Source organism: Aspergillus alliaceus (genome assembly GCF_009176365.1).
Source record: "Aspergillus alliaceus strain CBS 536.65 unplaced genomic scaffold BDW43scaffold_26, whole genome shotgun sequence".
Classification (NCBI taxonomy): domain Eukaryota; kingdom Fungi; phylum Ascomycota; class Eurotiomycetes; order Eurotiales; family Aspergillaceae; genus Aspergillus; species Aspergillus alliaceus.
The window spans coordinates 225,416-250,995 of NW_022474709.1; the positions used below are offsets into that span (position 1 = coordinate 225,416).

At 47.6% G+C, this 25,580-nt stretch overlaps 10 protein-coding genes across 10 annotated transcripts; 4 read left to right on the plus strand and 6 right to left on the minus strand.

Annotated features, from left to right (window-relative positions):
- Positions 1 to 96: 96 nt before the first annotated feature.
- On the minus strand, positions 97 to 952 carry BDW43DRAFT_102391 (uncharacterized protein). The gene has a single exon (XM_032037780.1). It carries the CDS (start codon positions 721 to 723, stop codon positions 292 to 294), a length of 432 nt encoding a protein of 143 aa, XP_031899573.1. The 5' UTR covers positions 724 to 952; the 3' UTR covers positions 97 to 291.
- Positions 793 to 1,473, plus strand: BDW43DRAFT_311810 (dynactin subunit 5; the record flags this gene model as incomplete). The annotated part of the gene is made up of 2 exons (XM_032047252.1): positions 793 to 831; positions 907 to 1,473. 2 exons carry the CDS (start codon positions 793 to 795, stop codon positions 1,471 to 1,473), a joined length of 606 nt encoding a protein of 201 aa, XP_031899574.1.
- Positions 1,474 to 1,658: 185 nt separating this feature from the next.
- On the minus strand, positions 1,659 to 4,304 carry ccg9 (putative trehalose synthase (Ccg-9)). The gene is made up of 6 exons (XM_032037781.1): positions 4,032 to 4,304; positions 3,563 to 3,972; positions 3,233 to 3,508; positions 2,696 to 3,160; positions 2,530 to 2,639; positions 1,659 to 2,451 (listed from the first exon to the last, which is right to left on the minus strand). Exons 1-6 carry the CDS (start codon positions 4,137 to 4,139, stop codon positions 1,727 to 1,729), a joined length of 2,094 nt encoding a protein of 697 aa, XP_031899575.1. The 5' UTR covers positions 4,140 to 4,304; the 3' UTR covers positions 1,659 to 1,726.
- Positions 4,305 to 5,057: 753 nt separating this feature from the next.
- BDW43DRAFT_102470 (ADP-ribosylation factor family protein) lies at positions 5,058 to 6,363 on the plus strand. The gene is made up of 6 exons (XM_032037782.1): positions 5,058 to 5,112; positions 5,207 to 5,518; positions 5,598 to 5,756; positions 5,832 to 5,978; positions 6,037 to 6,149; positions 6,209 to 6,363. The coding sequence occupies exons 2-6, from the start codon at positions 5,425 to 5,427 to the stop codon at positions 6,248 to 6,250; spliced, it is 555 nt and encodes a 184-aa protein (XP_031899576.1). The 5' UTR covers positions 5,058 to 5,112; positions 5,207 to 5,424; the 3' UTR covers positions 6,251 to 6,363.
- Positions 6,364 to 9,670: 3,307 nt separating this feature from the next.
- BDW43DRAFT_311813 (cobalamin-independent methionine synthase II family protein) lies at positions 9,671 to 10,990 on the minus strand (the record flags this gene model as incomplete). Its single annotated transcript, XM_032047253.1, has 3 exons — positions 9,671 to 10,242; positions 10,304 to 10,720; positions 10,771 to 10,990. 3 exons carry the CDS (start codon positions 10,988 to 10,990, stop codon positions 9,671 to 9,673), a joined length of 1,209 nt encoding a protein of 402 aa, XP_031899577.1.
- A 1,173-nt stretch (positions 10,991 to 12,163) lies between these two features.
- BDW43DRAFT_300810 (uncharacterized protein) lies at positions 12,164 to 14,907 on the plus strand (the record flags this gene model as incomplete). The annotated part of the gene is made up of 4 exons (XM_032044958.1): positions 12,164 to 13,252; positions 13,454 to 13,479; positions 13,788 to 14,001; positions 14,104 to 14,907. 4 exons carry the CDS (start codon positions 12,164 to 12,166, stop codon positions 14,905 to 14,907), a joined length of 2,133 nt encoding a protein of 710 aa, XP_031899578.1.
- Positions 14,908 to 15,047: 140 nt separating this feature from the next.
- Positions 15,048 to 18,399, minus strand: BDW43DRAFT_102518 (putative PHD transcription factor). Its single transcript, XM_032037783.1, has 2 exons — positions 16,209 to 18,399; positions 15,048 to 16,141 (listed from the first exon to the last, which is right to left on the minus strand). The coding sequence occupies exons 1-2, from the start codon at positions 17,836 to 17,838 to the stop codon at positions 15,189 to 15,191; spliced, it is 2,583 nt and encodes an 860-aa protein (XP_031899579.1). The 5' UTR covers positions 17,839 to 18,399; the 3' UTR covers positions 15,048 to 15,188.
- Positions 18,400 to 18,475: 76 nt separating this feature from the next.
- BDW43DRAFT_278450 (uncharacterized protein) lies at positions 18,476 to 19,116 on the minus strand (the record flags this gene model as incomplete). Its single annotated transcript, XM_032042173.1, has 1 exon — positions 18,476 to 19,116. A coding segment is annotated over one exon (219 nt), but the record flags the coding sequence as incomplete, so codon positions are not given.
- A 761-nt stretch (positions 19,117 to 19,877) lies between these two features.
- On the plus strand, positions 19,878 to 22,406 carry BDW43DRAFT_102529 (sigma-70 region 2 family protein). The gene has a single exon (XM_032037784.1). It carries the CDS (start codon positions 20,262 to 20,264, stop codon positions 22,260 to 22,262), a length of 2,001 nt encoding a protein of 666 aa, XP_031899581.1. The 5' UTR covers positions 19,878 to 20,261; the 3' UTR covers positions 22,263 to 22,406.
- Positions 22,407 to 24,388, minus strand: BDW43DRAFT_102539 (sugar porter family MFS transporter). The gene is made up of 4 exons (XM_032037785.1): positions 24,079 to 24,388; positions 23,818 to 24,020; positions 23,673 to 23,753; positions 22,407 to 23,613 (listed from the first exon to the last, which is right to left on the minus strand). The coding sequence occupies exons 1-4, from the start codon at positions 24,245 to 24,247 to the stop codon at positions 22,552 to 22,554; spliced, it is 1,515 nt and encodes a 504-aa protein (XP_031899582.1). The 5' UTR covers positions 24,248 to 24,388; the 3' UTR covers positions 22,407 to 22,551.
- Between the last annotated feature and the right edge of the window lie 1,192 nt (positions 24,389 to 25,580).

A 25,580-nucleotide genomic window follows, 5' to 3' on the forward strand; every position in this document is an offset into this window, starting at 1 on the left:
GGATGGTTGGGGTGAAGTGAGCGATTTTAAGCTCTGGGAAGGAGGCTAGCCGGATACTATTGTTTTAAGATTGAATAGTACCGTTGGGATGCGTGGATTTAATCCCCGATGATAGATAGTATCTTGCCTTTCTTTTTCTTTTTTTTTTTTTTTTTCAAGGAAGCTGATAATTGGCATTGATTGTGGAGGGAAAGTGAGACAGATTGGGTTGTTGTGACGATATTGATCGCTGGAGCGATAGATCCATCTGTCGAGATGTCCAACTTGTGCGAAGAATAGTTGGTGACTGGTTCATGATAAATGCATCCGATCAAGTGGGGAGCTTGTCTCATTCCACTGGCAGAACTTTTGTCCAACTGTCACAACAAGTTCGTGGAATGATGGAGGTTTTTTGCATGTCGGAGCCTCGGACTGAATATCGCGCCTTTCGAAATCTATTTCAATTCTACGGACTTTAACCCCAATAGCTAGTATGCCACTAAACCAAACCAACACAAATCCCAACAACAGTCTATATGGTCGAAATATCCGCGGTACAGAATCCCATCTCAAACCCCCTAAACCCCAAAAGCTGGGTCCATGAGCTCCCACTAGCGCACAAATCGCCCAAGACCGCCTTCCCAAAGAATCCCTAGCGCTAATCACCCACACCGCCCAAAACCCCCCATAGCGGAATCGGTTCCGGCACCACTCACCGCCCGATAGCAACCCTGCTATCGGCATCGCAAGTTATCAGTTAACCAACTCATTGTCAATAAACCACACAGCCCATCAATCCCAATCCGCATCAAAATGCCCCCCAAAGCCACCAAAGGCGAATACATCGAAACCGTACGCTCCACCTTTCCCTCTCACAAAATACCTACCTAGTCACTCCCCCAATTAACTTCCAGCGCAACATATCAGGATACCGGGAACAAAATCTCCCGCCGATCCCAAATCCACGGAACCCAGCATATCATCCTTGGCGGCAAAACTGTCATCCAAGCCGAAGCCGTCATCCGCGGGGATCTATACCGAACCTCGGGCTCCAATTCCAGTTCCGGTTCCAGCGGCGACCCCCAGCAGCCGACATCATCGCCGTCCGTGGCCATCACGATCGGGCGCTACAGTTATGTTTCCAAGCAAGCGGTGCTGAGGCCGCCATCGCGATTGCATAGGGGCGTGCATTCATTCTATCCGCTAAAGATTGGGGATCATGTGTTTGTGGGCGAGAGGGCGGTGGTTGAGGCGGCTAGTGTGGGGAATCATGTACATGTGGGGAGGGATGCGGTGGTGGGGAGTATGGCGATTTTGAAGGACTTTTCGTATGTGCTTGATGGGGCGGTTGTTGCGCCGGGGATGGTGGTGCCTAGTTGGTGTGTTGTTGGTGGTGCGCCGGCGAGGATTGTTGGCGAGGTGGGGGAGGGGTATGGGGTTGAGGGGGCGGAGGGGGGCATGGCGAGGGAGAGATATCGGCTGGTTGGGAGGTAGGGTTAGTGGTTTGAAGTTGATATTGATGATTTTTTGGTTGTTGTTGTTGTTGTTGTTGTTATACTATACCCCCTTTGTGCGGTCTTTTTGTACATACACAAATACGCTTCTTACTTGAAGATCCATACGTTCAGGTAATCAATGAATGGTGAGCTAGATTCTAAGCAAAATATAGTACTCACGGAGTGGAGATACATTCACGGTCATCGACCATCCAAACATCTGACTGCCCTTCTACTATCGGCCGGCGAGCTTAGTGCCCGTTCACGCCATTCTGGGGGCAAAGTTCCCGCACCAGTCTGCTCTCATCGCTGGTGTACTCTTGGCCCGCCTCGGCGCGAGCCATGTCGTTGATCCAGCGCTCGTTCGGCTTGACCTCTTCGGATTTAGACAGTTTCGAGGCAAGGTAAAGCCAGTTCAGTCCGTTGCCGACCGTGCTCACCTCGTCGCACACGTGGCTGAGGGCGAATTTATGCATTCGCTGATACAGCTCGTCGTCCGTGCACAGATCCAATAGGTGCTGGGCCACTGCGTCGGTGTCCCCAACCTCCACGAGGAAGCCGTTCTGTCTGTCAGCTACTTGGAGAGGAATGCCACCAGCCCTGGTTGCGATCACCGGCGTCCCCTTGTGGATGGCCTCTGACACTTTGACCTCGAACCCTTCCCGTGTCGAGAGTTGCAACGCCACCTTGGCTTTCGAAAGAAGGGCATTCAGCAGCTGGTCCGACGGGCCCAGGCGGACGACGCAGATCTGTTCGGTGAGATCGGGGAGGTTTTCCTCGATGTGGGTGACGACAGCGTCATAAATCACCGTTCCGTCTGGGTCATCAACGGAGCCGTGGCCACAGATCAACAGCTTGGGGGCCCGTCTGTCGGGAAATGCAGCTGCGAACCGCCGGTGGAACTTGACGTACGATTCCACGACTTCCGGAATGCCCTTCGATGGATCAAAGCGTGCAATTTGAGCGATGTATTCATCTATTCACATTGTGCATCGTGTCAGTCTATATAGCATCTAGTGCAGTTTCCCGGGCATGAGGAGTAGTAGTGTCGCACCTTCAGGGAAATCAATAGTGGGCATGCCGGAATTCCTACAGAGGGAATTGAAAACCCGGCCATAGTAAGCAACATCCCACTCTCGCATGTGCTTATTCAAACCATCCAACCTAGAGTAGTTTGTCAGCCACAACTTCTAACGAGTACCAGGCCGGTGCTAACTTACCAATCTGTCGACGCTGGCATATAGCCTACCTTCTCTCTGGGCACGCTACTGGGTACAAAGGACTTCACGGGGTGACTAATGTAAATGTCCGCATGTTGGATGTCTTCCCAGAGGCGACTCCAAGCTTCTTCTTGCGGAGATCCCGGCTGGTCGATTAAGTCACTGCGGATTTGGATGTGACTGCGGAAGATTACCGGTCGGTCCGGTGCGAGTCGCTTCGCGATAGGGATTAGCGCAGGCATCTGCGGATCATCAATAACCACTACATCGGCTCCTCCATCTTTAGGGTGTTGTAGAGGACCTCCTGGGATCAACCAGTATCTCTTCGCATTCTCGTTGACCCAGTCCGTTACCTGCCCCCAGGCCTCCTCGCTCAACCGCTCCTCAGGGGATGCAACGCCCTGCAGGATATTGTGGTTGTTCTTGGTTACACGGAAGACGCCCGGCCGTGGCTTGGGCACATACCTAGGCAACAAGGTCAGTTGAGTTCCGACAATTATTCAGAAAAGTTGAGCAATTCTAAGGGTTACTCCTTACCATTTTATATCGGTTCCTAATGAGTAGGAGAACCTCGCAAGAGAATGTCTCATGAGGGCTACGCCTCCACCTTGGGGGGTGGCACTGAAAAAGGCAATCTTGGTTTTCCTTTCCTTGAGGTCATCCGCATAATGCTGAATAGCCTTCCATGTCTTGGGGTAGACCGTCTTTTCGAAGTCGTCGAGGTTGGTCAAGCGCACATGGAAGGCAGTGTCCACCTCCACTAAACCCAAAAAGCCAACCTGTAGCAAGGGGATGTTGTCCGGTCCAAACAGCCTGAGCCACAACACATCAGCAAAGTTACATCAAGAATGAGCCAGAATCCCCTACCGAACACATTTGCGGCCCATAGACTCTGCCTGCTCGTCAGTGCCTCGGATCTTCCAGGTAGTCGAGTCAGGAATTCCGAAGGCGAACTTGTCATCTCCCTCTCTTCGGCTCCCTTCAGGCAAGACCAGAGGAATGATATCGAGCTCCGCCCAGAGCCTCGAACATAGTTTGGGGCATTGCTTCGCTATGCGCTCCGGCATCGCTAATCCGATGAACTTCTCCAGGTGGGTGTCACTGAATTGTTGCAACTGATCTATGACGAAACGCTCCAGCACCGAGCATAAGGACTTGCCATCCTTGAGGGGCAACGATTCTTGAATGAAGTCTATGAGGTAGGTCGTATCGCGAATAGCGATTGCAACTGTCACCATTCCATCTTCGAGCAACGTTGACAGACCAGCGTAAATGGTCTAGTTGATTGAATCAGTTAGGGTTCGTAAAGCTCCATAGACGAAAGCGGTGTACCTACTCCAGAGGGAGGCGCAGCCCAGGAATTGTTCTCAAACTGTAAAGACAGACGGCGCTGCTGACGCAGAGAGGAGCGACGGCGTAATATGGCGTTGGAATCGTCCGCCATACTGCAGTCGGTCAACTGTGGGGAATGTATATAGATTGTAGATTATACACTATCAGAAAGGATCGATGATTGAGTCAAGATGGGTTGTTAGAAGACAAGTGGAATGATCTAACGAGGAATAGATAGAATACTACGAGATAGTACATGTATATATAGATTAAATGAAACGAGTGAATACAGGAAGAGAAATTCTTTTTTTGTCCTGTTTGCTTGTTGAGTCCGGTGACCTCATGATTCTAGGCCCATGACGTACAGGGTACAACACGTACAACACCGCCCATGACAGGCATCATGATATGGCACAACTCGAACCATGATTGCCATTGGAACACGCAAGTCTATCATATGGGGTACAGAAAAAGGAAAAAAAGGAAAAAAAAGAAAGGTGCACAAAGTAGAGACACAAGCCAACAACAGAGGCTTTGGAAAGTCACACCATGCAAGACGTGGTCGCACCCGACGGGAAGGAAACGATGTTGTGTGGGAGGACAATCAGATTCCGATCCAGAACCAGATCCTTTTTTGTTGTTGTTGTTATTGTTTCCCTCTCCTCTTTTTTGGTGAAGCCCACCATACGATTTTAATAGATTGAGGAGGATACCGGGGGAGGAAGAGAACCCAAAAGGAGGGGGCCGTGGGGCCATTGGAGCCCCGGCACTATTGCCATAGTCCCATAAGTTACGATGAACTGTTACTATCAGTACGGGTGAAACAACCGAAATGCTTGGCGGGCTTAGTCATGCAGCAGCCCCTTTTACGGAGTCCGAGTCAAGTTGCCCAGCGTGCAGACCCTCGACGGTCCTCGTGTGGATCTTGAAACTCTGGGATTAATTAAACTATTCATTTCACACTCCTTCTGCCACATTCACTCATTTCTTCTCCGTCGTTCAATTGAAAATTAGTCTGCGTCTTTACTTTTTTTTCCTTCCCTCCTCTCTCTTCCTTCTTTTCCCACCTCCCCTTCGTTGACAAGGTAAGTTTGATTTGTCTTGTTTACCTTGCGTCCCCCTCCTGTGATAGTCACGATTGAGATCGTCTTGGTTGACGTGGAAATTGACAGGACGGAGTAATTGGACCTTACAGCGGGATTGCTCACACTCTTCAATTCCAACCCCCTGCTCGTGTGTCCCACCGCACTCGAAACCTGGTCTCAACCCAGATCGCAAGCACGGTTGAAACTCTTCTACGCTCAACCAACAACAGTACCACTTCACATCGACCTTTTCTTTCTCCTCTCTCTTTTCTTACTGTCGGTGACCTCAGAAGTCACTAACCCGTCGTCAAAATGGGTGGTCAAGTTTCCAAGTTGATGGGGAAGATTTTCGGCACGAAGGAAATGCGGATTTTGATGCTGGGTTTGGATGCTGCTGGAAAGACCAGTAAGTCGATGCCCCTGAGTTGAATTTATTTCACCATGTATAATGGAGAATTGGATAGGCTAACAGTGTCATGAACTAGCAATTCTCTACAAACTCAAACTCACGAATCAGGAGGTCACTACTATTCCCACTGTCGGTTTCAACGTCGAGAGTGTCACCTATAAGAATGTCAAGTTCAACGTGTGGGATGTCGGTGGACAGGACAAGATTCGGCCGCTATGGAGGCACTACTACTCGGGTACAGTCTATTGCAACCCCCTCAGACTTTCAATGCCCGCCGGATAAATTGCTGACCTCGTTGGCATCTCTGTAGGAACGCAAGGTTTGATCTTCGTGGTCGATTCAAGCGATACGGCCCGAATGGAAGAGGCTCGCTCCGAACTGCATAAAATCATCAACGATCGCGAAATGAAGGATGCTCTTCTGCTGGTTTTTGCAAATAAACAGGATGTCCAAGGCCGTACGTATACTCAAAACTCCCCTGGGACGTCGCTGTCGACTAATTCCACCCCCCATAGATATGAGCCCCGAAGATGTTACCAACGCGCTCCAGCTCAACAAGCTGAAGGACAAGCTGTGGTATGTCGCGCCTAGCGTTGCTACTGAGGGTACTGGTATCTTTGAAGGGCTCGTAAGTTTTGCCCCTCGTGCGCCTCACGGTTTACAATACCTGACATGAAATCCTTCCAGGCTTGGCTTTCCAACAACGTGAAAACACCGCCCCAGAAATAATATCATCACAGCCGCCAACTATTTGAATTGTGACTCTAGAGGTCACTTACATAGTCCTCGTGTATAACATTTCTCTATATCGTTTGGCCTCTTTCGTTCATGTCCGCTCTGATGACAGAAGACGCAGCATTTGCAGTATGTTTACATTTCCCTTCATGCGCATGCTTTGCCCTTTTTGATATATTCTTTTCGTTTCCTTACCTTTTCATGATATCCCTCACTGTTTCTATGCGGGCCATTTAAATACACCTTTAATTAATACTTTCCCCCTTACTGTCTCTCGGTTGTCTTTTTCCTCTCGACGCATTGCTTTTGCTTTGAGTAGAAACATCGAATATAGAAGGAAATTTGGACCAACATATACAAGATGTGTTTTTCTCATGTCTGCATATTTATCGTTGACATTGCATATAATCACCCATGTACTTGATACACTGACAATCAAGTTGGAAAAAATATGAAAACATATCAATACCATATTTTTCCTATCGCGTTCTCGCTTTTAGCCGAGACAAAGGATCCTGTGCTACTTAAACTCGAAGCTTTACACGGCCACATGGATGAAAGCCAATCCACCCATCTACGGAGTAGCCGATAGGGCAAACGTATTATAGTACCCCGGTATATAATAACCAAATGTAAACATCCGCTGTTTGGCCTCACCCCACATCTCGTCAAGCCAACTTCTCATGAATCGAGTGTGAAATGGTGTGCGTTGCAATTTCGCCGTCCATAAAGAAGGTTAGAATAATAGGTAGTCAAAACTATAGGACAAGTACTTAAGAGGATAGTAATTTAAGATTCAATAAATATAAAGCAAGGGTTGTACGTATCACATCTAGGGCTTGAGTGCTTCCACCTAGTTCCACTATTGTGTTAGTGTTGTATATATACATCATGCTATGAAGTTGAGAAAAGATATAAGTTAGTTCACTATTATAAATTTACTTTTCTTGATGATTCGGTGGTTAAAGTACATTTCCCATTTATGTCCACTTTCCAGCAATGTTTTCTATCCGATGGTGGAAGATGTATAGTTTTCATTACGAGTCGAGAAACAGTAAGTGTGGAAAAATATCTGAAATGGAAAAGCAATAAATTCAATCAGACTTAATGACCAACTAGAACTATCTAAGATGGTAGGTGAGGCCCTTTACATAGGCGAGCCCATATAAAGGTCCTCAAGGTCCTACAGGCCCCCTTTCAGTGACCAACGATGTAAAAAGCTGGAAAGACTTGAAAATTATCAACATATTCAACAGCTAGCAGACTATCTGCTAGTATCAAATATCACCTATGTTGGCCTAGAGCCTTGGTAAAGATACCGTATATCCCGGCCTCACCCCAAGGGAGCCATGCACATGCACGTGCACCTACAGGATGAACAGGAAGGGTTGTCTCCTAATGCCTGCTAAACATATTTTACAGTCTTCGCCCGATAGCTAGAAAAGAAGGGTTCTCACCATTTCCTTTTTCTAGATTCTAATACAACCCCTCGAGGGAAGGTTATATATACCATAACTTTCCTTCTCCTAACCTACATGTTCTCTCTACTATTCCCCTGACCAAGATGTGTCCCTCTCTTAGCTGATCTCACCCAGCCACTACAATTTACCGAAGTCGCCATGAAAGCAACCTGGCTCATCTTCTTCACCCTCTTAACAATAGGTATGGCGGTCAAATTCGACGCAACCCTCCCCTTCCCCGCATCGATATATCTACAGCACATTCACCCTTTCAAAGAGCGCTGTACAAGAACCGAACTAATCCCCTCCCTGACAGACTTTAATGAGCTCACATCCTGTCCGACGGAAAAGGCCTATTCGGACGACCGACAGTGTGGGAGCTGTTCATGCAATAACTAGGTATGGGTTGTCGAACTGACTGCCGCTTGCATAGGTATGGCAGACTAATGGTGTGATGTATATATAAATACAGAAAGGAAAGTGTGAGGAGTAAACCAGGGTGTTCGCCCGTCTTGCTCCAGATGACTGAAAGGCACAATACAGCTTACCTTCTGGCTGGGTGGGACTGCGGTGGAAGGAAATTCGAGTAGCTAATTTGGGGACTAAGCCCCATGTGAGACTATGTATGTAGAAGTGCAAATTGACTAAGTTGGAATATTTGATCTCGAACATACTTCTCTTACTCATCGTGTACTGCGTCACTATCCTTTCTCCTACGCCCATGGGATTCGAATGGAGTCCCTTCACCGCCCCCCCAACCCCCCGCCTTCTCTCTGGCCTGGTGCTTGTGTATCACCGCGTAATGTCTATCTTATACCGTGAGCGGAACGTAGGTTAGCTAAGACCTCTCGACTAAGGAATAATTTTACTCCTTCGTGAATGAAAGTGGACAAAGTATGGAGTAATGGACCAGATCCTATTGTACGCCCTATATAGCTAGGATCTGCAAGCAGGGGTGGAGAAAGATGTCACTGTGCATAATACGGCCCGATCCAGGACTCGCTCGGAAGCGGGGAGGAGGGCTTCGAACTAATTGGAAAGAATATAATCTATTCAATGAGTATCTATCAATTGAAGAGCTGAGGTTTTTACACTATGCTGTTCTTGAAGGATCAGGTTGCGGTCACGTACTACCGCCTGTTGATAGATATCCTCTAGGTTAAAAAGTATTTCGTGAAAGGGAGGGTGAAGGAAGTGGAATTCTGGATCTCGGAAATCACAAGTGTGGAGTAATAGAAGGCGAGGAATGCATGAAAATCCGAGTGAGGCAGCCTATCATAGACCAAAGTATGAGTGGAGGGAGATCGTGTCAAAAGTACGGAGGAGTAATTTTATGATGAAACATTGTTGAAGTCTAGCTAGGGGATGATTCCTCGTTCAGTGGGGGACGTTGATCTGGTACAGGAGGAACCAAATGGTGATAGGAGAGATGCTGGAGCTGTGGGTAGATATGGCAATGTAATTTATTTTTCGTTATGCGACTCTTCAGGCCTGCAAGAGTAGTAAGATATTATTGACATTAATTTCTTTAGTATCTACACACTAGATCTGAAGTACCTTAGCTCTAATCATTCTAAGCTATATTAACACTGGGTTAGATCTTCTAAAGAAATACATAAGATCTCAAGTTATCGAATAGTTACTAACTTATTGGTATTTGCTTTGAGTATAATTAGGATACTAGAGATATCGATATAAACGTTGTTTCTCTGATACAGTAGTTTTACAGTTAAGCATATATTGTATTAACCATGCCTGCAAGTTTTACGGATTTATTATTACTGATCTGGTAATGCATATCGAGAACTAATCCCACCGTTTCTGCAACTAGAGGTATCACTCACTTCTCTGTTAAAAGAGCATAACTTCGTCATGTTCGTACACACAAATGCATCGCCGGTTACTCAGCTGAGTCAGTCTCATTGTTGGAAATCGACATCCAGAACACTAAAACTTAAGGTTCCCCAGGCCAGATATCATTGGCAATTTCCCGGACAAGCTTCAGTTTGGCAATCATACCGTTGCGGTCAATGGCATTGCCTTCTCTGTGGCTAGCGAAACCACACTGTGGGCTGACACCGACTTGCTTCAGGGCCTCCTCAACGGAGATATTGTTGCCTTCCGCAATAAATTTGGCAGCATCATAGACGCGCTGCTTCATTTCTCCCTTGTCCTCGAGATGAGGAAACTTACTAGTCACAACACCCAAGACTACGTACTTGTGCGGGGGAAGCTCCCTCAGTGGCTCGAAACCACCGGCGCGAGGAGTGTCGTATTCCAGGTAAAATGTGTCGACGTTGAGCTCCTTGAAAAGTTTGGTTGCAATTCGGTCATATCCACCCTCGGAAAAGTGACGGCTACCAACGAAGTTGCCGCGGCAAATGTGCACGCCAACGTGGAAATCGGTGGAACGTTTGGACAGTAAGTCATTGTACAGCTTGATGTACTTCTCAAATGTCTTATCAGCGGAGATTACATTCAACGGGTCTTCTTTCCAACCAGTAAGCATCTTTTCAGAGCAGAAGTCTAGCACCATCGTCAGTTCATGTATTGCTATTTTATACCGACACGGCTATAGTTGACTCACAAGCAAGGTTGGGATCATCGAACTGAACATTCCTGCAGCCAGCATCATACAATATCTGAAGCTCATCTTGATAAACCTTGGCAACGTCGCCAAAGTACTCGTCATCGGAGGCATACACATCCTTCGGGTAGGCCTTTCCCTCCTTATACCGCAAGTGATACCAGCTGGGGGAAGCAAGAGTAATCTTCAGGTTCTTGACCTCCTCAGGGGGAACAACACTTGCTAGATACTTGAACTCGTCGACATAGGTGCTACCGACATGCTTAATCTTGCCAGTACATATGACACTCTCACCAGGTTTGTGTCCAGCCTCGAGGAAAGCAGCGACGTCAGGAGCATAAGGACGGAACACATCAGCGTCGATATCTTTGACTTCCTCAAATCCATGAAGCCCAGGGAAAAAGGATCCCCAGAACACTATAGCCCATTAGCACCCTGTTCCACGGCAAAGGGGACCCGGCCCTTACTGTGTCTGCGATACTCTCCATCCGAGATGGCGGCATAACCAAGCCTCTTCTGGGTTTCAGCAACTTCCTTGATATCCTTGTTTTCGACGGCAGTAAGATCAGCCTTAGGGATCTGGCCCTGTTCGAAGGCAAGCTTTGTTTTCAAGAGTTCATCGGTACGAAGAAGCGAGCCAAGGTGTTCAGCACGGAACGGAGGGTTATGGTGAAGTTGAGGAGCCATGATGAAATGTCTGGAATAAAATGAGTCTGCGTCTGTTGGTGACCTTTGAGGTACTTTGCAAGGTATTTGTATTCGGTGCCTGTTGCAGGCTTAACTGATGCAATGATCAAGAAGGGTGGGAAGTCGCAAAGAGACGAACTGAACGATGGTGGGGAGAACACAGTTAAAAGGCATAAAGCGGACAAAAAGAACCGAGCTCGGCCCCAAACAAAGACATTCGATTTTGCTTCTATTAGCATTCCCCACAGCTTGAACTCCTTGAAAACTGCCGAATACATATCCCTTGCCTGAAGAAGCCCCACTGGTCTGGAGGCTCTCTCCACATCTTGGACCGTGGAGGAGAGTGGGCATTGTTATTGCACTGTGTGGGTGAATGATGAAATTGAATAATACGGACGCTGTAATCCGTGACAGCACGCCAAATTAGATTCCCCCAATGGTATAAACACAAAATTCCAAATTCGGAGACAAATATATTGTGAAAACTTGGATGGGACTTGGACTAAGCTTCTCGCAACCCATGGCACAGCCCTGTTTTATATTCCCTTCAGATTCCTTCGACTATATTGAGGCTCTGTACGCAACAATGTATATCGGACATATTTGTACCATGTTTGTAGTAAGAAGTACTAAGTTTGATAGGAATGCATAAGACGGACTTAAATGCTTAGCGGATGAAGCTAAAAACGCCGAGCTCCACATGAGGTTTCCCGCCCCCGTTTTACCGAAGTAAGGGGTAGTTCGAAACTAAAGCACAACTCTCTCCTCATCACACCCCAATCTCCTTTCAAGGCCACTCGATAGTTTGAAGCTTTCTCTAATACCACTTATCTTTTGCTAGTGTTATATATATATATATATATATATAAGATCATAACTGTATTTTCGTCCGTTTAGTTTATCACCACGTCCTCGAAACTTTGGAATTGCGGGGTCATATGTGGGGTCGCCACGGCAGATGATTTCGGCCTCCCCGACCGCATCTTTGATTCTATCCATATATTCTCACGATCTACAACGAGTCTACCATATCTTTCAGTAAGCTATTGCCATCCAGACTTACACTGCCTAGTCAATGAACCCCGGGGGAGATGTTACCAATGAGGATGCCCTCGAAATGTGATAGTTATGGAACACTGATCTTCTCCTATTGCAGGTATGCCCCATGCGATAATGTCCTCGCCTCTTGAGGCCTTGCCGAATGAGCTCCTGGACGAAATCATCTCCAATCTGTCATCCGTGCCACCTTCTTTAGCCAAGTTACCCAAACCGCCAAGTGGCAATATCGTCAAGTCTAATACCCAAGATTTGAAGAACCTCTCACGTGCTTCGTCCCGCCTGCTTGAGGTCATCCGACCCCAGCTTTTCTCGTACGTTTGTTTTGATCTGAGGGACGTAGATGAATTTCTCTCTTTCATATCGACTTTCGGTCTAGCTCGACATGTAACTTCAATCGTGGTCAAAGGGAGACACTCCCCAGATGATCGAGAGGGGCCGTTCTGGTGGCGCCAGGTATTGTCCTGCCTCGATCCGCAGCGTATCACCATCGTTGCGCCACCCTCGTTCATTGGCAAGATGATGGGCACTCAAATATTCGAAGGGCACAGCTGGGCTTTCCAACTTCCCCTGCAAATTCTACAATTAGAGCAGGCCACGCGACGTTTTGACCCCCAACGGGTTTCCTACCTTGAAAAATGCTCAAGCCTCCTGGAGACTCGAACGTGGTCCTCGATGCTTTTCAATGAGTCTTCCTCTCTCAAAGCTTATAATCACTACGAGTATTTCTTGTTCCAGGTCCCTTCTTTGTTCAGTAAATGGGGCTCGTTGGCATACGTCAGACCTCGCCCGCCAAAGTTAGCACTGTCCCTCGCGCTCAACAATTTGACGACCTTCCAATATGCAGCCGTATTCCCATTCTATAACCATGTCAAATTAGTCCTAAATGCAGTCGAGATGATGGAAAACCTACGCTTCTTGAGTGTTCAGCTAGCACCTTCTGAGGGCGACAAGGCTACGGAGATAGAACAGAGAGGCTCTATGGATCCTAGCGATCCTTGGATGGAGATTGCTACAGGTTACTCACTTATTGGACATACTGTGAGTGATTTGGGCAGCAGTGGCAGCCTTGTCAAATTTCGAGCATGCGACTATGCATTCGACCCTCTACGTCCCGAGTTATCTTCCATCCTTGGTGAAGTCCTAGAAGACAGCGAATGGCTCCACGATGGCCAAGGGACTTGGACTAAGAAGGAGATTAAAGCTGTCAGCAGCGACAGGGCAAGAATTTAACGCCTGTCTCGAAATTGATTCTCTCTTAGCGTCGTTTCTTAATATGTGGGGCAAGGAACCACGATTCGGGCTCTTGGGAATACGGGCGTAAATACGATTTTTTCCTTCGCTTTTTAAGGGACATACTAATAACTCTCCATGACACAAGTGCAATGTAGCAGGGATCATGTACAGAGTTTAGGGGAGGATTACAATATTGTGTATATATAGGTTTCAATTTCAACCCATATTCTCATATCTGATATCTTGTTTGTTTATGCCTTATGTCTAAGGCCACAACACGTGAAACGAGAATCAGTATCCGTACCTACTACTTTCACCTCTTCCCATGTCGCATACAACGTAGGATACACAAAATCCTTCCAGCTACTCACCCGTTATACCTATTATGATACAGCAATAATTCAACGTCACTAATCTCAGGGCAGTCCCGCCCGTTGGAATAACCTGCACGAGCACTGTCATCTAAGGTTGACTCCAAGATGGCCTCTACCTCTAGTCCATATAGTTCTGCGCCAGCTTTCCCGGTTCTCGCCTATTCCCTTTTACCGCAACCATATCAGTGTCATGACAATATTTTGAGAAATTGGAATCTCAAAGATGACATTCATAGAGCGTTCAGCAATTCTACGGATAGCATATTTCGAAACGGAACCGTAATTGGATTCTCCAAATTGAGAAATCAGAGCAAGGAGAATGATGATAATGAGTTTATCGGCCAAGTATTGATCTACCTATCTAACTTTTGCTGTTCTACCTCAACTTCCTCCCTCATCTTAAACCCCCCCGGATATCAACTTAACTGATTATCAATCTTTGGTTAGGTTACACGATCACTTCTCACAGCACAGCTGTGTAAACCCTCCCCATCAGTGAATTCTGTTGCTAAAGCATATATAATCCACCCTGCAAGTCTCGACATCTTCTCTCCAAAAAGGCTACTTGAGTCTTTAATGTCCACATCCCAACAGCCTGCCATATCTCGTGAAGAAGCAATATCACGTCTTGACTCTGTTCAACTATTCCCTGTCTTTGACTTGGCTGCCGCTGTACAGGCAATTGGGGAGGTCTCAGATACTCTACAAAGGTATCAAGTGGAGCGAGAGCTACATAGGCCTTGTGAAACAGAACCTACAGCAAACGATGATTGCCTTGTCTTTCTCGTCATCGCCGGGCTTGATATTCTTACCGAAGGTGTCATTCGTGCTTCCTCCACGGTTCGAGGAACAGCAGTTCTGTCGAATGTGCTGAGGACGTTGACAGAACTGTCCCGAATGCATAGCTCCTATCTATCCGTGATGCTTGCTAATGCTAGTGGGCTTGGGACTATGACGCCCAATACCCACAATACCCACCGTATCTCAGGCCAGGTGCAGCAAAGGAGAAGTCAAGGAACCAACGAGAGCAGCATCCACTCCATATTCCATGCAAATGAGACATCGTTGTTTCCCAGTCTTTTCATGCGAACCCTTGAGCAAGGGATTGATACCCATATTCTGCTATCAGTCGTTAAATCTGTCCAAATGGTGGAAGTCATTAAGGATAGGGTAGGCAATGGCCTTGGGAGATGGAGCACTTGGGAGGAACAAAAGACCCCAGCAAGCAACAACTTCAAGCTCGATGATTGAGGATTACACTGTTGGATGATTCAGGACAATTCCCTTTTTGTTGTAGGACTGCACAGATTGAGTCAAGCAGACCCTTTTGTATATTATCAGATATTACGCCCCCTCCGTCAAGAAGAACATCAGAACATCTGCGAACCAAACTACCAGATATACACACCAACTCCATTTCGAAATCCTGCCTTTTAATTTCCTTCCGCGAACAAGGGTATCAGTTATGCAAATCACCTTCAACATCATTGCAAAATAACACTATGATCTCTCGGTTCAGTCGTTTGGCTTCACTAACCTCCGACTTGGGAATTTTCTTTTTCAGCCCACATTCTGAGGACAGCTCTCTCCACGACATTTTGTGCTTCCTTTTCACACTTAGAGAGATCCTGGCTAACGGTGTCCTCCTCGAATAAGATCTCTTGTTGCTGAACCTTGACCCATTGCTTATGCCTTTCGCAGCGCTTCTTGATACAAACACCTCGCGTCAAGCTGCTAACGTCGTCTTCTTCAGCTTTAGCGTCATTCATAGCAGTGTCACCATCTGCATCGGTTGTGCGAGGAAAGCTAGACGCCAGTGCCTCAGGGGTTCCATCTTCAAGTGCTTTTGCTCCGACATCCGATAACCTCCATTCGTCGAACTCCTCATCAGACCAGGCTAGTCGTGAGTCAAAACCGCAGATGTCCTTCCATCCGCCTTTTGGTTCGGTTTGCTTCAACCGTTCTAGCACACTCTTGGACCGTTGACGGACAAGATTCAAGAAAGTGCTGCGTACATTAAGCATACTCTTGCGATGAAGTAGCTCGTCACGCCGCTTGCGTAACTCTTCAAGTTTCAATGACTCGTCCGGTGAGTACGTAAGGTCACTGGGGGCGACATCCAATCCAAGCTTTTTCTTTTCGTTCGCCTTTGTGTCCGTATCAGGGTCATCTGGTGGTAGGGAGACGATCCGCTCGCCAAGCTTACGGAATTCCACCGCTGATGACACATTCATTATCACAGCTTTGAGATCACCAGCAGTGAGTACCCCACCCCTGCTCCCAAGGTCTTCCGTCTTCTTGCTTTCAGAGGCCGAACTTATGTTGAGATGCTGGGTTCTCAGACGCATAAATTCCCGACCATGTTCATCGGAACAGTACTTGCTAGGATTATTATTGTTAAACCGAGCTGGCTTTCGACAAGCGGGGACTCGACACATTGGCTTCCAAGTGGTCCATCCCTTACCCTGTTCTTTGCAATTCGGGCCTGGTTAAATGTCAGCCAGCAGGACAATAACAGGGAGGAGAGGAGGAGGGGGGAGGAAGAAACTCACATATATACTTTTCAATCAGGTCTGCATCTTTTGGATCAATATTCACACACTTTCCATGGAACCAATCCTCACATCCACCATCGCAGGCAATCATCCATGTATGATTGTCAGGTTTACGACAAATACAGAACAATTCGTTCTCATCTGTTGAAGTTTCTTCGCCATCGTGTTCTTCCTCTTTCGATGCAGCTTTCTTAGCGCCCCTTTTAGTTCTAGCGCCTTTCTTTTTGCCTTCGGGTGCTGGAGAGCCCGCTACAGATGTCGAACCCTGCTTTTTGACTCCAGGCGTTTTACTGGCGCGAGATGATGGAGTGTTGGAATGTTGGCCATCAAAACTTTCAGCGTCTTCTTCGGTGATTTTGCGTTTTTTCGCGGTTGATTTCTTTGCGGTACCTTTCTTTCCACCGCTGGGTGTTGATTTCCTACCTGATGAACTAGGCTTCACGGAATTGGCTGGAGATGACCGATCGGAGGATGATGCCCGTGACCCTCTTTCATGCTTGAGATCGGCAATTTTCTTCGGCGTCGGGTGTTCGCTAGGCAAGTTTGAGCCATCAACTTGGGACAAGATAGACTTGCTATCAATCTCTTCACTTGCGGGAACCTTGTCTAGAGTGACGTTTGATGGTTCGGTCTTGACTTGTGGCCCTGATTTATCTTGGCTCGTCTCAAGCTGAGAGCTCACTTTTGGATCTGAGAGATTCTCGTAAAGATCGGCCCATGCTTGTGTATCTTCAATCTTGCCGTCAACTGCCTCCACAAAGGAGCCCCCTGGAATTCTGAACTGTCGATGTATTTTGTCGGCCCTTTCGAATCCGAAAAATCCGCTATGCCGCCAGCCAATGATACCCACGACTCGGTCATTATCCACAATTATATTGGAAGGAATCATGTTGTTGTGCACTAAACATAATGTCTCATCCTCCCTTTTCTCTTGAAACAGTATATCCTTCTCCGTCTCTCGTATCTCAGGTGGCAGCTGTGAGTTGAGCCCACGGCAAATATACGACGGGCTGTCAGGGGCAGCATCGGCATTTCCCATGTGCTCTAGAATGCGACGACACTCTTGCTTGAACTTGTTGATTTGCTCGGCGTTAAGGTATCGCCACGCAATCTCTAGAGAAACTCCTGGAATTCTAGACTCCACAGAGACGTTTTTCCCATCGATTGTCCCACAAAAATGTATCACTGGGACAGTGACATCCAGTGTTTTTAGCACATCTTCTGCCTTTCTTGCTGCGCTCAGTTCATTCGCGTTGGCGCACGAGAACTTTTCCGCAGTTGTGTCAACCACCTCGTCGCCATCGACTCTGATTATCACACTACCAACAGCAAAAGCCTGACGACCATCTGGAGAATTCAAAGAATTCGCTGGCGTCCAATTTTCTCTCACCATATTTTCCCAATACGGGATCGCATCTGGGTCCGATTGCCACCAGTGATCGTGGCGGGGTTTGAAATCATCGTCCCGCGCAGCATAACGGCCGTAATGAGGGCTTAACTTAAAAAAATTGTCATCTTGCGGGATGTTTTCAGGATTTGTCTCATATGGATTTCTGTTTGTCGTCTTATCGCCATCGGAGCCATTTTCCTGGCTAGCGCCAGTAGATGCGGCCTTTCTGCCAGCCATCGCGCAGCTTTCAACCAATAAGAAATTACCTGATAAGCGGTATAAATGTATCCTGCCTCGTTCCGATGGTAGATTTAGACATTAAAATCCAGAAATCCGAGATTAGGTAAAGAAACTGGGGTATGCCCCTGCCGACTATATGATATAGGTCGGTCTCGAGATGTCCAGTGAAGACATCATGGGAAGGTCGCGCAGGGTTAGTAGCGTCAAAAGTCACACGGATAGTGAATAAATACTGTATCGTAATCCTCATGTGTATTGCGTCCCCATGAACTGTCTTACAACGGCGACAGTGATGTCTGCGACGGGCTCGGAGGTGATGCGGAACGGATGGACGTGCGACTGCGTGGTGGGGTGACCGCGGAAGAGGGGTTTATGACCTGGGAAAATGACCTTAAGGCGACTTGAGAATATCGTCCTCTAAAGTCGAGGCCAGAGACCGCGGAGCTGTGAGAGAAAGCACGCGTGGTCAAGCCCCAGGTTGCACCTTTCGGTAAGCTCAAAAGAATACTTTCAGATTTGCAATTCTGCCACGGACTTTAGACGAAGGCGGTGTGCATTAATTCCGCTTGGGTGGACCAATCCGTCCTTCTTTCTGTGGCCATCTTGAACCCTACTATTATCCTCCGCAAATTATGAACGTACTAGTAATATTTATTCTATAGTTAACTAATGGTCAACTCTTTTACAGTCTCAGTTTCCATTTTCCCGCAGAGACTGTGGCTGTCTTGCAGCTGGATACTATGATGTATTGTATGCCTACATATAACATAGATGCAATTGAGTCCAACTACTAAGTAGCAGGGGAAATTAGGAGATGCTGCACCACTGGGAAGGTTGGGCCAGGCGAAAACCCATGGAGAGATTAATTGAAGTGGCACAGGCTTTTTTGTGCATAATTCACGCTGTCTGATCTACCGCCAAGATCTCGAGAGTCTGAGACACCTCGGTTCATGGTGCAGTATCCTCTTCTCTTGGCACTGAATCAGGTTTATGCTCACTCCTGTGACAGCTACTTAAGCTTATACCGGTAAAGCTTGCTCGGGTCGTCATAAAGTGCAATTGAGAACATCCCGTGATGTTTCATTTTAGACTACCGGCAGTCCCTTTCAGGAACTTGCATGAGCCAATGAGGGTACTCCGTAATAAAAGGTCTGAAGATTAGGGAAGCTAATGCATGGGGCCAAAGCTAAAAGAAGCGACAATGTTCAGAAAAAGAGAGAGGGAAGGTACAGAGTAGAGGGGCCACAAGAAAATGGTCGGGAGGGAATCCCGACGGAGGATCTAGGAATCGTGCAAGATACCGAAAGAAGGTAAGTTCCCTGTTGAATGTCACTCAAAATGTGGGGTATCGAGACAGGTACCAATTTCCAACAGTCCCTAAATTTGTTATTTATGGAATCGATGATCTGAACTACTTCTTCCCCTACAGGCGAGAATCCACGAATCATGAGTATCTAAGCCCAGGCGTTCCAGGCTGTGATCGGCCCATTCCCGAGCACTAAAAGTGATGATTGGATCACAACGGATACACAACCGAATCGGAACAAGCCATGGTCCTACGGTTTTGGGTTAGTCGCCATCATCGAATCTCAATCCTTTGGCTTCAAAAGTTCAAAACCCGTTATGACCAAACACCAACGCGTTGATTACTGATATTGCTTTGTTCGTCTTATTGCCACTACTATTGTTCTTCTATTCTATTCTTTGTACGCCGTACTCTCCTGTGTGGGTTCTTTCTTAACCCCCCACATCCACATCCTTGTTCCTCGAGGGGCGACGGTGGGCAAAAAAAAAAAAAAAAAAAAGAAAAGAGAGAGAGAGAGGGTCACCTCATGTCATCATTCGACCCTGACAATCTCAGCCGCACTATACCTGCCCGTATTCTTCCCTGCAAGGGTGGGCTGAAGAGGCAAATAGAGATCTATTTCTAATCCATCTCCTTCGGTCGCAAAAAGCTGTCTGTTTGGAGGCTCTAACGTTTGTCTTTAAAACAGTCGCCCGTAGCAGCTCCACATATTCCTGTTCACGGCCCTCTCTTATGAACGGTGATTGACAACAACAAACTTTAAATGAATAGGATATACTAGCCTTCTTTCTGAAACGTCAAATCCATTGACTCGTGCAATAACTGCATACTTTACTCACAACTGTCTTCTTGTTCGGACGTGTCTGCTGCGCCGCCTTCTGGTTACCAGCTATCTACGGTTGGGTCTCACACCTTGCATGACCGAAAATAGCATTGAGGCTTTGCATGTTTCACAATGCTCTGGGGGTATTGTCGCTGATCATACAAAGCCTAACCCCTCATATCGCAGCATTACCGTGGAAGAAGTCCTGCAGCCGTAATCCCCCGAGTTTCGATTCGAGGCACGTGATTGTTAGCAGAGTTGACTGTACTTGCTCAGTCAAAACGCCAAGCCATGTCGAATGAGCCTGATAGCACAGATGCAACCAAGTCTGCGACAGAAACCCCGGGCATACAGTGGCAATTTATCGATGCTTCCAACAATAGCCGGAGCAACTTGACGCAAGTCAAGCGCCATGTGATGCAACAGTACATACGACAAAAACGTGCTTCAGACCAGCCTGGTAATGACGCCGAAAAGCCGGTGGCAGAAAGCCACAATGCGCCACGGAAAGCTACTCGACGCTCTAGAAAGGCTAGAGCTTCTGCAGATGACACGACTGAAAAAAGGAAGGAAGACGACCATATCCCGAGGCAAAAGAGTTGGTGGCCCTCATCAGCACAAAAGTCCGATATCAAAATTGTCCAGGACCAGGAGGCTAGTGATGATTTCGTGGAGGAGATTGAACGAGATTTCATTCCCGGAGTCACGAGCTATACAGGTGCTGGACATGCATCCTTACCTACCAATGCCTTCTTTCAGCCTCACGGCTATCCGCTCTGGCCTTTAGACAAATATGCACCTGGAAGTCAGAGTAGTGGCTCAGAATCCAGCAGTTTGTCTCCATGGTCATCTACCCCAACATCTCCGTCTGACATCATGCTTTCCCCCAAAACTATTCTCAGCGCGGCACGAACCGACCCCTTTAATACCCTCCCGATGGAACTGGATGCTGAAGGCCAAAGGTTATTTGATTTTTATGTCAATGAGATGCCCGCTTGCTCCTACGGTAATCACTTCCGCTCCTCCAAGGCCCATAACTGGTACACGGCGGTCTTTGTCCCCGAGGGTATGAAAGGTGCTGTCGCATTCCAAAACACTATCCTTGTACATGCAGCGAACACCTGGGCCTGGGTGCGGAATGAGGAGGAGACCGATTACACCCTTGTTCACCGCAACCGCGCAATCTCCATGCTTCGAGACCACATGACAAACAATCCGGGCGATATTTCCGATGTTGCAATCATCGCTTGTCTCAGCGCTGCCGGTCTTGAGGACTTTGACCCTCGTCCAGGGCACAAACAAATTAGCTGGGTCCACATGCGGGCTGCGAGGGAAATGATCCGTGCCCGAGGGGGGCCGGCGGCCTTCGAGAACACGCGGCTGGGGATGTTAATAAACTGGCAGGATTATATCCTATCCGGGTATGAAACAAACGGACCGAGCTTTTTCTTCGAATATAACCCTCCAGTTAAACCTTTTACTGGCCAAGGCCAATGGCAAGGCCCTGTCACAAGAGCTTTTAATGTAGCTCCTCCCCCCCCGTCCAGACCGTTAATATCGCCTGGAAATACCTTGTCTCCCTCAGGGTTAAGCGGTTATTCGTTATCTTTCCCTTCACCAGAAGATGAGATCAGACATCAGTGCGACGAGTTCTTCGATTTCCTGAAGCGTTGTGAGCAGCTCTCTGTCTACCATCGGGCCAATCCCGGCAAGGCCTCAGCACCAATGCGCTACACGGCGTTTCAGGGAACATCGCTCCTGAATAATATCCTTGCCGCACCACCCGGCCTCCGATTTACCGCTTCAGGGAACCGTAAACAGTTCGTCGCGCGACTAGTTGCACTAATCATGCTTAACGCCGGTCTTTGGGATTACCGACTATCCGCACAACATACGGACACCTTCCTTTGGACGTTGGAGCAAGCGGTACTAGCAAGCGAGGTTGAGACAAGTGGATCCGTCGAAGCACTCCTCCAGATCATGCTAGAATGCAACGATGGTGTCGCGCCAGCAGATACATTCTCTATACCCCTGGGGACCCAAGGCATGCCAGACTTCGCGCAGTACTCTCCTACTGCGAAAACGCAATATGGGCGACCTTGGTTTGCTGGTCGAATGCTCAAGGTTGCGAAGCGGCTTAGCCTGAACTCATGGATGATTGTTCACGATTTTCTCTTTTCATGTTTGACGTTACATCTTGAGACCTCGGTGTCTTTCTGGGAACGCGATTTGCGGCAGGAGATCCTTAGTGCGCCTCTAACGAGCTATACCATGCCTGCATTAGCAGAGTGATCGCATCGCTCGATCTTTGTTGGCTTTGGCGTACATTTTCCAATATGGAGTTGCCTTTTAGTGGCTGGGCTTTGTTTTTATGTTTGGGGGGAGAGGACTTGGTAAAGTAAATATTGAGGCTTGGTTTTAGGATACCCTTCTATGTTTTATACCCAACTCTCACATAGCGAGCAACTATACGCTTTTCGCAATCTTTTTTTTTCTTTTATTTCTTCTCTTTTTAAAAAAAGAGAAAAAAAAAAAGAAAAATCTAAGCAACAATTTATTATGCTAATTTTTTATTATCGTCTTATGTTGTTTTCGCATGGCCGTCAAGCTGCAGGTTCTCTCTTGACCAGTCACTGTCAGTAGCATGCGAAACAGCAACTACGCCATGCTTAAGGCCCGACAGGGGAAGCATCATATTATCCTGAGAGCCGGACGAGAAGACATGCTCCACCTCCTCGAGCGACTTGCCAGCTGTCTCGGGATAAAAGGCCCAAGTGAGGACAGCAGCCACCCAGTTGAAAGCGAAAAAAAGATAGAAATAATTGAACCCCATGCTAGACCTCGCGATCGGTGTGCATTGCGCAAAGACCAAGTTCAAGCTCCAATTTGTAGCGGTTGCCAGCGATGAACCCCGGGCTCGGATAGCCGTCGGGAAGATCTCAGACGGATATATCCAGGAGATAAGGCCGAGACTGGTGAAGAAAATCGAAAAGACGAAGAACATGGCGATCGCAGCACGGACGGCGTCCGGGTCGGCCGATGGGTCGCGGAAGCCGCCGTTGGCCTGGGCTAGGGCTGCTTCTATGCACATGGTGGCGCCCATGCCGAGCAGGGAAGGGATGAGAAGCTTACGACGGCCGACACGGTCAATGAAGAGCATAAACACTGTGTTCCAGAACTGGGCCAGCGCGCCCCATATCCCCTGCAGCATGAGCGGAGTCGTGCCCTTAAGACCTAACGACCTATATAGGCCCGGGTTGTAGTTTGATATAATATTGGTACCCGAGCATTGGGTGAACGCTTGAATGCCGCAAGCAAGGAGCAGACGATGGCGCCAGCGAGCGCGAGACAATAGCTCACGCCAGGAGTGTACAGCAGAACGGTTTTCCTCGGCGATGCTATCGTTAATCTGGGCGATCTCGGTGTCAACGACGTCGACATTAGTCTTGTCCCGGTTCAGGTGCAAGCGAGCGAGCACCTCTCGACCTGCTTCGGCGCGACCCTTCTCAATCAGCCAGCGAGGAGACTCGGGGAGGAACCAGATGCCACAGCAGAGGATCACGGCGGGTACGGCCTGGATAGCCAACGGAAATCGCCAGCTAAAATCGCCAGTGTGAAGGGAGCAGCCATATCCGGTCCATTGCTAGTTAAGGTAGGTAAGTAAAGTCGAACAATTAAAACGTTACACGATGTATCACATACAGCGACAACAAAACCTAGTCCGATCATCCATTGTTGTATGGAGCCTAAGAAGCCGCGTATCTGGGGAGGGGAAACCTCACTCTGAAAATAATCAGTCCGGTTGACACCAAGGGGAGGGGAAAAAAACGGGGTTGAGAATTCGTACACAGTAAACTGGGATTATGGACGACATCAAGCCCACAGCCAGACCCGCAATCAACCGGCCTGCAATGAGCATAGCCACAGTGACAGCGCCAGCTTGCAGCGCAGCACCTAAGCCCGCTAGAAGACCTCCGAATAAGATGACGGCACGCCGTCCAAACGGATCGGAGATGTATGAGACCAGAACGGAACCTAGAATCGCACCTCCTACATTCCGGTTAGAAGATGTCGGACGTCCGAATGTCTACTGTAGGTGAGCCTATACCATTATAGGAAGCGACTATACCACCTGTTGCGGCGTCCGAGGGGTGATTAAAGCGAGTCAGGAAATCTTGTTGATCAAGAGTCGAAGAGATCACACCGGCATCATAACCGAAGAGAAACGAGCCCAGCGACGCGAAGAGGCAGCAAAGAGTGACGAGGTAGAGCGCCATGGGGCAATAGATAGGCTAGTAAGTGAAGCCTATAGTGATGGAATGCAGGCCGTAATCTCTATATAGACTCCATCCGTATTTTCCACCACCTTCCCGGCAATGTCCATGGAGGATTTCTAACGGCTGATGAGATTCTTTATAATACTAGTAGGGGAGCGGTGCGTAGTTATTTTTGAGTTGAGATGCAAGTCACGTTTGTGGTGGCGATGTCAAATAAAAAAGGAGAAAAGAATGCCTTGGCATTTAGATTGATGGAGAGCTTTAAAATGAGATGGTGGAAGTTCAGAAAGACACCATTCGTGGGAAATATATAACACAAAAGAGAAGAAATCGAAAGGTAAGGAAAGGAATGGCAAAAGTACTGAATTCCTTCAATTCCCTGTAGTCAGTACTAGTATGTACAAGTACTCCAGAATTTCCTGAAGATGTGAAATCATGTCCCCTGCCACCACGCCTGAGGCAACATGGCATTACCCTAGCATTTCTTCAGCCTTACCTAGATCTGTCTAATGGATTTCTTCGAAACGCATGGATTGCTGAGTCACTCTCCTCCCACATCAAAAAGGCCGAGGCAAACACTAAGCCCGAAGGGGATGGCGATGGGGCTTCCTGTGACTTCAGACTTATTGATCGAATCGGCGACAGATCGCCGAGGCCAAGTTTTACTAGTCCGGGAACTTGTCGGCTGGAACCCCGACAATTACCTCAATCCTTTCCTCTTTGCGACTGATCTGAGTGATTATTCCATCCCTCCCTATTTCTTACTCGGACCTCTGACTTTCCGTTTTTCTCACCTTTCTTCTAGTCACGTTCTGGTCGCTTCCGCAGTGGATCTCTGGTCTTGGAAACTGGATTCTCTCGTCATCAAATGGTCTATCTAATGTATCATCTCACTTTTCCCTCCCTGTGCTCAGTTTCTCCACATTTTCCTGCCTAAGTTTTCTCCCTGCAATCACCAAGTCTCCAATTAAACTGGACCATCGTTTTAGGGAAGGGCTTCTGAGAGAGCATAAAAATAGGAAAAAAAAAAAAAAAAAAAAAGGGAGCCCGAACTATAAGCGACCATTGTTATCAATTTTATCGCGACGACCCCCACCGTGCCCTTCACTGTTGGGCGTTTTTTCCATCCATATACAGTCTTCCTCATCATCGTCATTAACTTCCGCGGATATTGTTTGACTCTCCTTAGACGCAATTACTAATTCGCATATCTATTTCCACTGAAAGGTTATAATTTTTTTAAGGAAAAATCTCACAAGGTTTTTCAGTGATTGGATCCCACTCGCGATCCGTCGGAAAACGGAGTCGCACCGTCGTCATTTTCTGCTACTGC

Excerpts from the sequence above, each read along its gene's own strand:
- BDW43DRAFT_102391 (XM_032037780.1), bottom strand. The coding sequence starts at position 723 with ATGCCGATAGCAGGGTTGCTATCGGGCGGTGAGTGGTGCCGGAACCGA.
- ccg9 (XM_032037781.1), bottom strand. The coding sequence starts at position 4,139 with ATGGCGGACGATTCCAACGCCATATTACGCCGTCGCTCCTCTCTGCGT. Across the intron at positions 3,509-3,562 it reads ATGGGCCGCAAATGTGTTCG|GCTGTTTGGACCGGACAACA; the intron begins GTAGGGGATTCT and ends GTTGTGGCTCAG. Across the intron at positions 2,640-2,695 it reads ATGCCAGCGTCGACAGATTG|GTTGGATGGTTTGAATAAGC; the intron begins GTAAGTTAGCAC and ends AAACTACTCTAG.
- BDW43DRAFT_102470 (XM_032037782.1), top strand. The coding sequence starts at position 5,425 with ATGGGTGGTCAAGTTTCCAAGTTGATGGGGAAGATTTTCGGCACGAAG. Across the intron at positions 5,757-5,831 it reads ATGGAGGCACTACTACTCGG|GAACGCAAGGTTTGATCTTC; the intron begins GTACAGTCTATT and ends GCATCTCTGTAG. Across the intron at positions 6,150-6,208 it reads CTGGTATCTTTGAAGGGCTC|GCTTGGCTTTCCAACAACGT; the intron begins GTAAGTTTTGCC and ends AAATCCTTCCAG.
- BDW43DRAFT_102518 (XM_032037783.1), bottom strand. The coding sequence starts at position 17,838 with ATGGCTGGCAGAAAGGCCGCATCTACTGGCGCTAGCCAGGAAAATGGC. Across the intron at positions 16,142-16,208 it reads CCTGATTGAAAAGTATATAT|GCCCGAATTGCAAAGAACAG; the intron begins GTGAGTTTCTTC and ends ACATTTAACCAG.
- BDW43DRAFT_102529 (XM_032037784.1), top strand. The coding sequence starts at position 20,262 with ATGTCGAATGAGCCTGATAGCACAGATGCAACCAAGTCTGCGACAGAA.
- BDW43DRAFT_102539 (XM_032037785.1), bottom strand. The coding sequence starts at position 24,247 with ATGGCGCTCTACCTCGTCACTCTTTGCTGCCTCTTCGCGTCGCTGGGC. Across the intron at positions 24,021-24,078 it reads TATAGTCGCTTCCTATAATG|GAGGTGCGATTCTAGGTTCC; the intron begins GTATAGGCTCAC and ends ACCGGAATGTAG. Across the intron at positions 23,754-23,817 it reads CCATAATCCCAGTTTACTGT|AGTGAGGTTTCCCCTCCCCA; the intron begins GTACGAATTCTC and ends GATTATTTTCAG.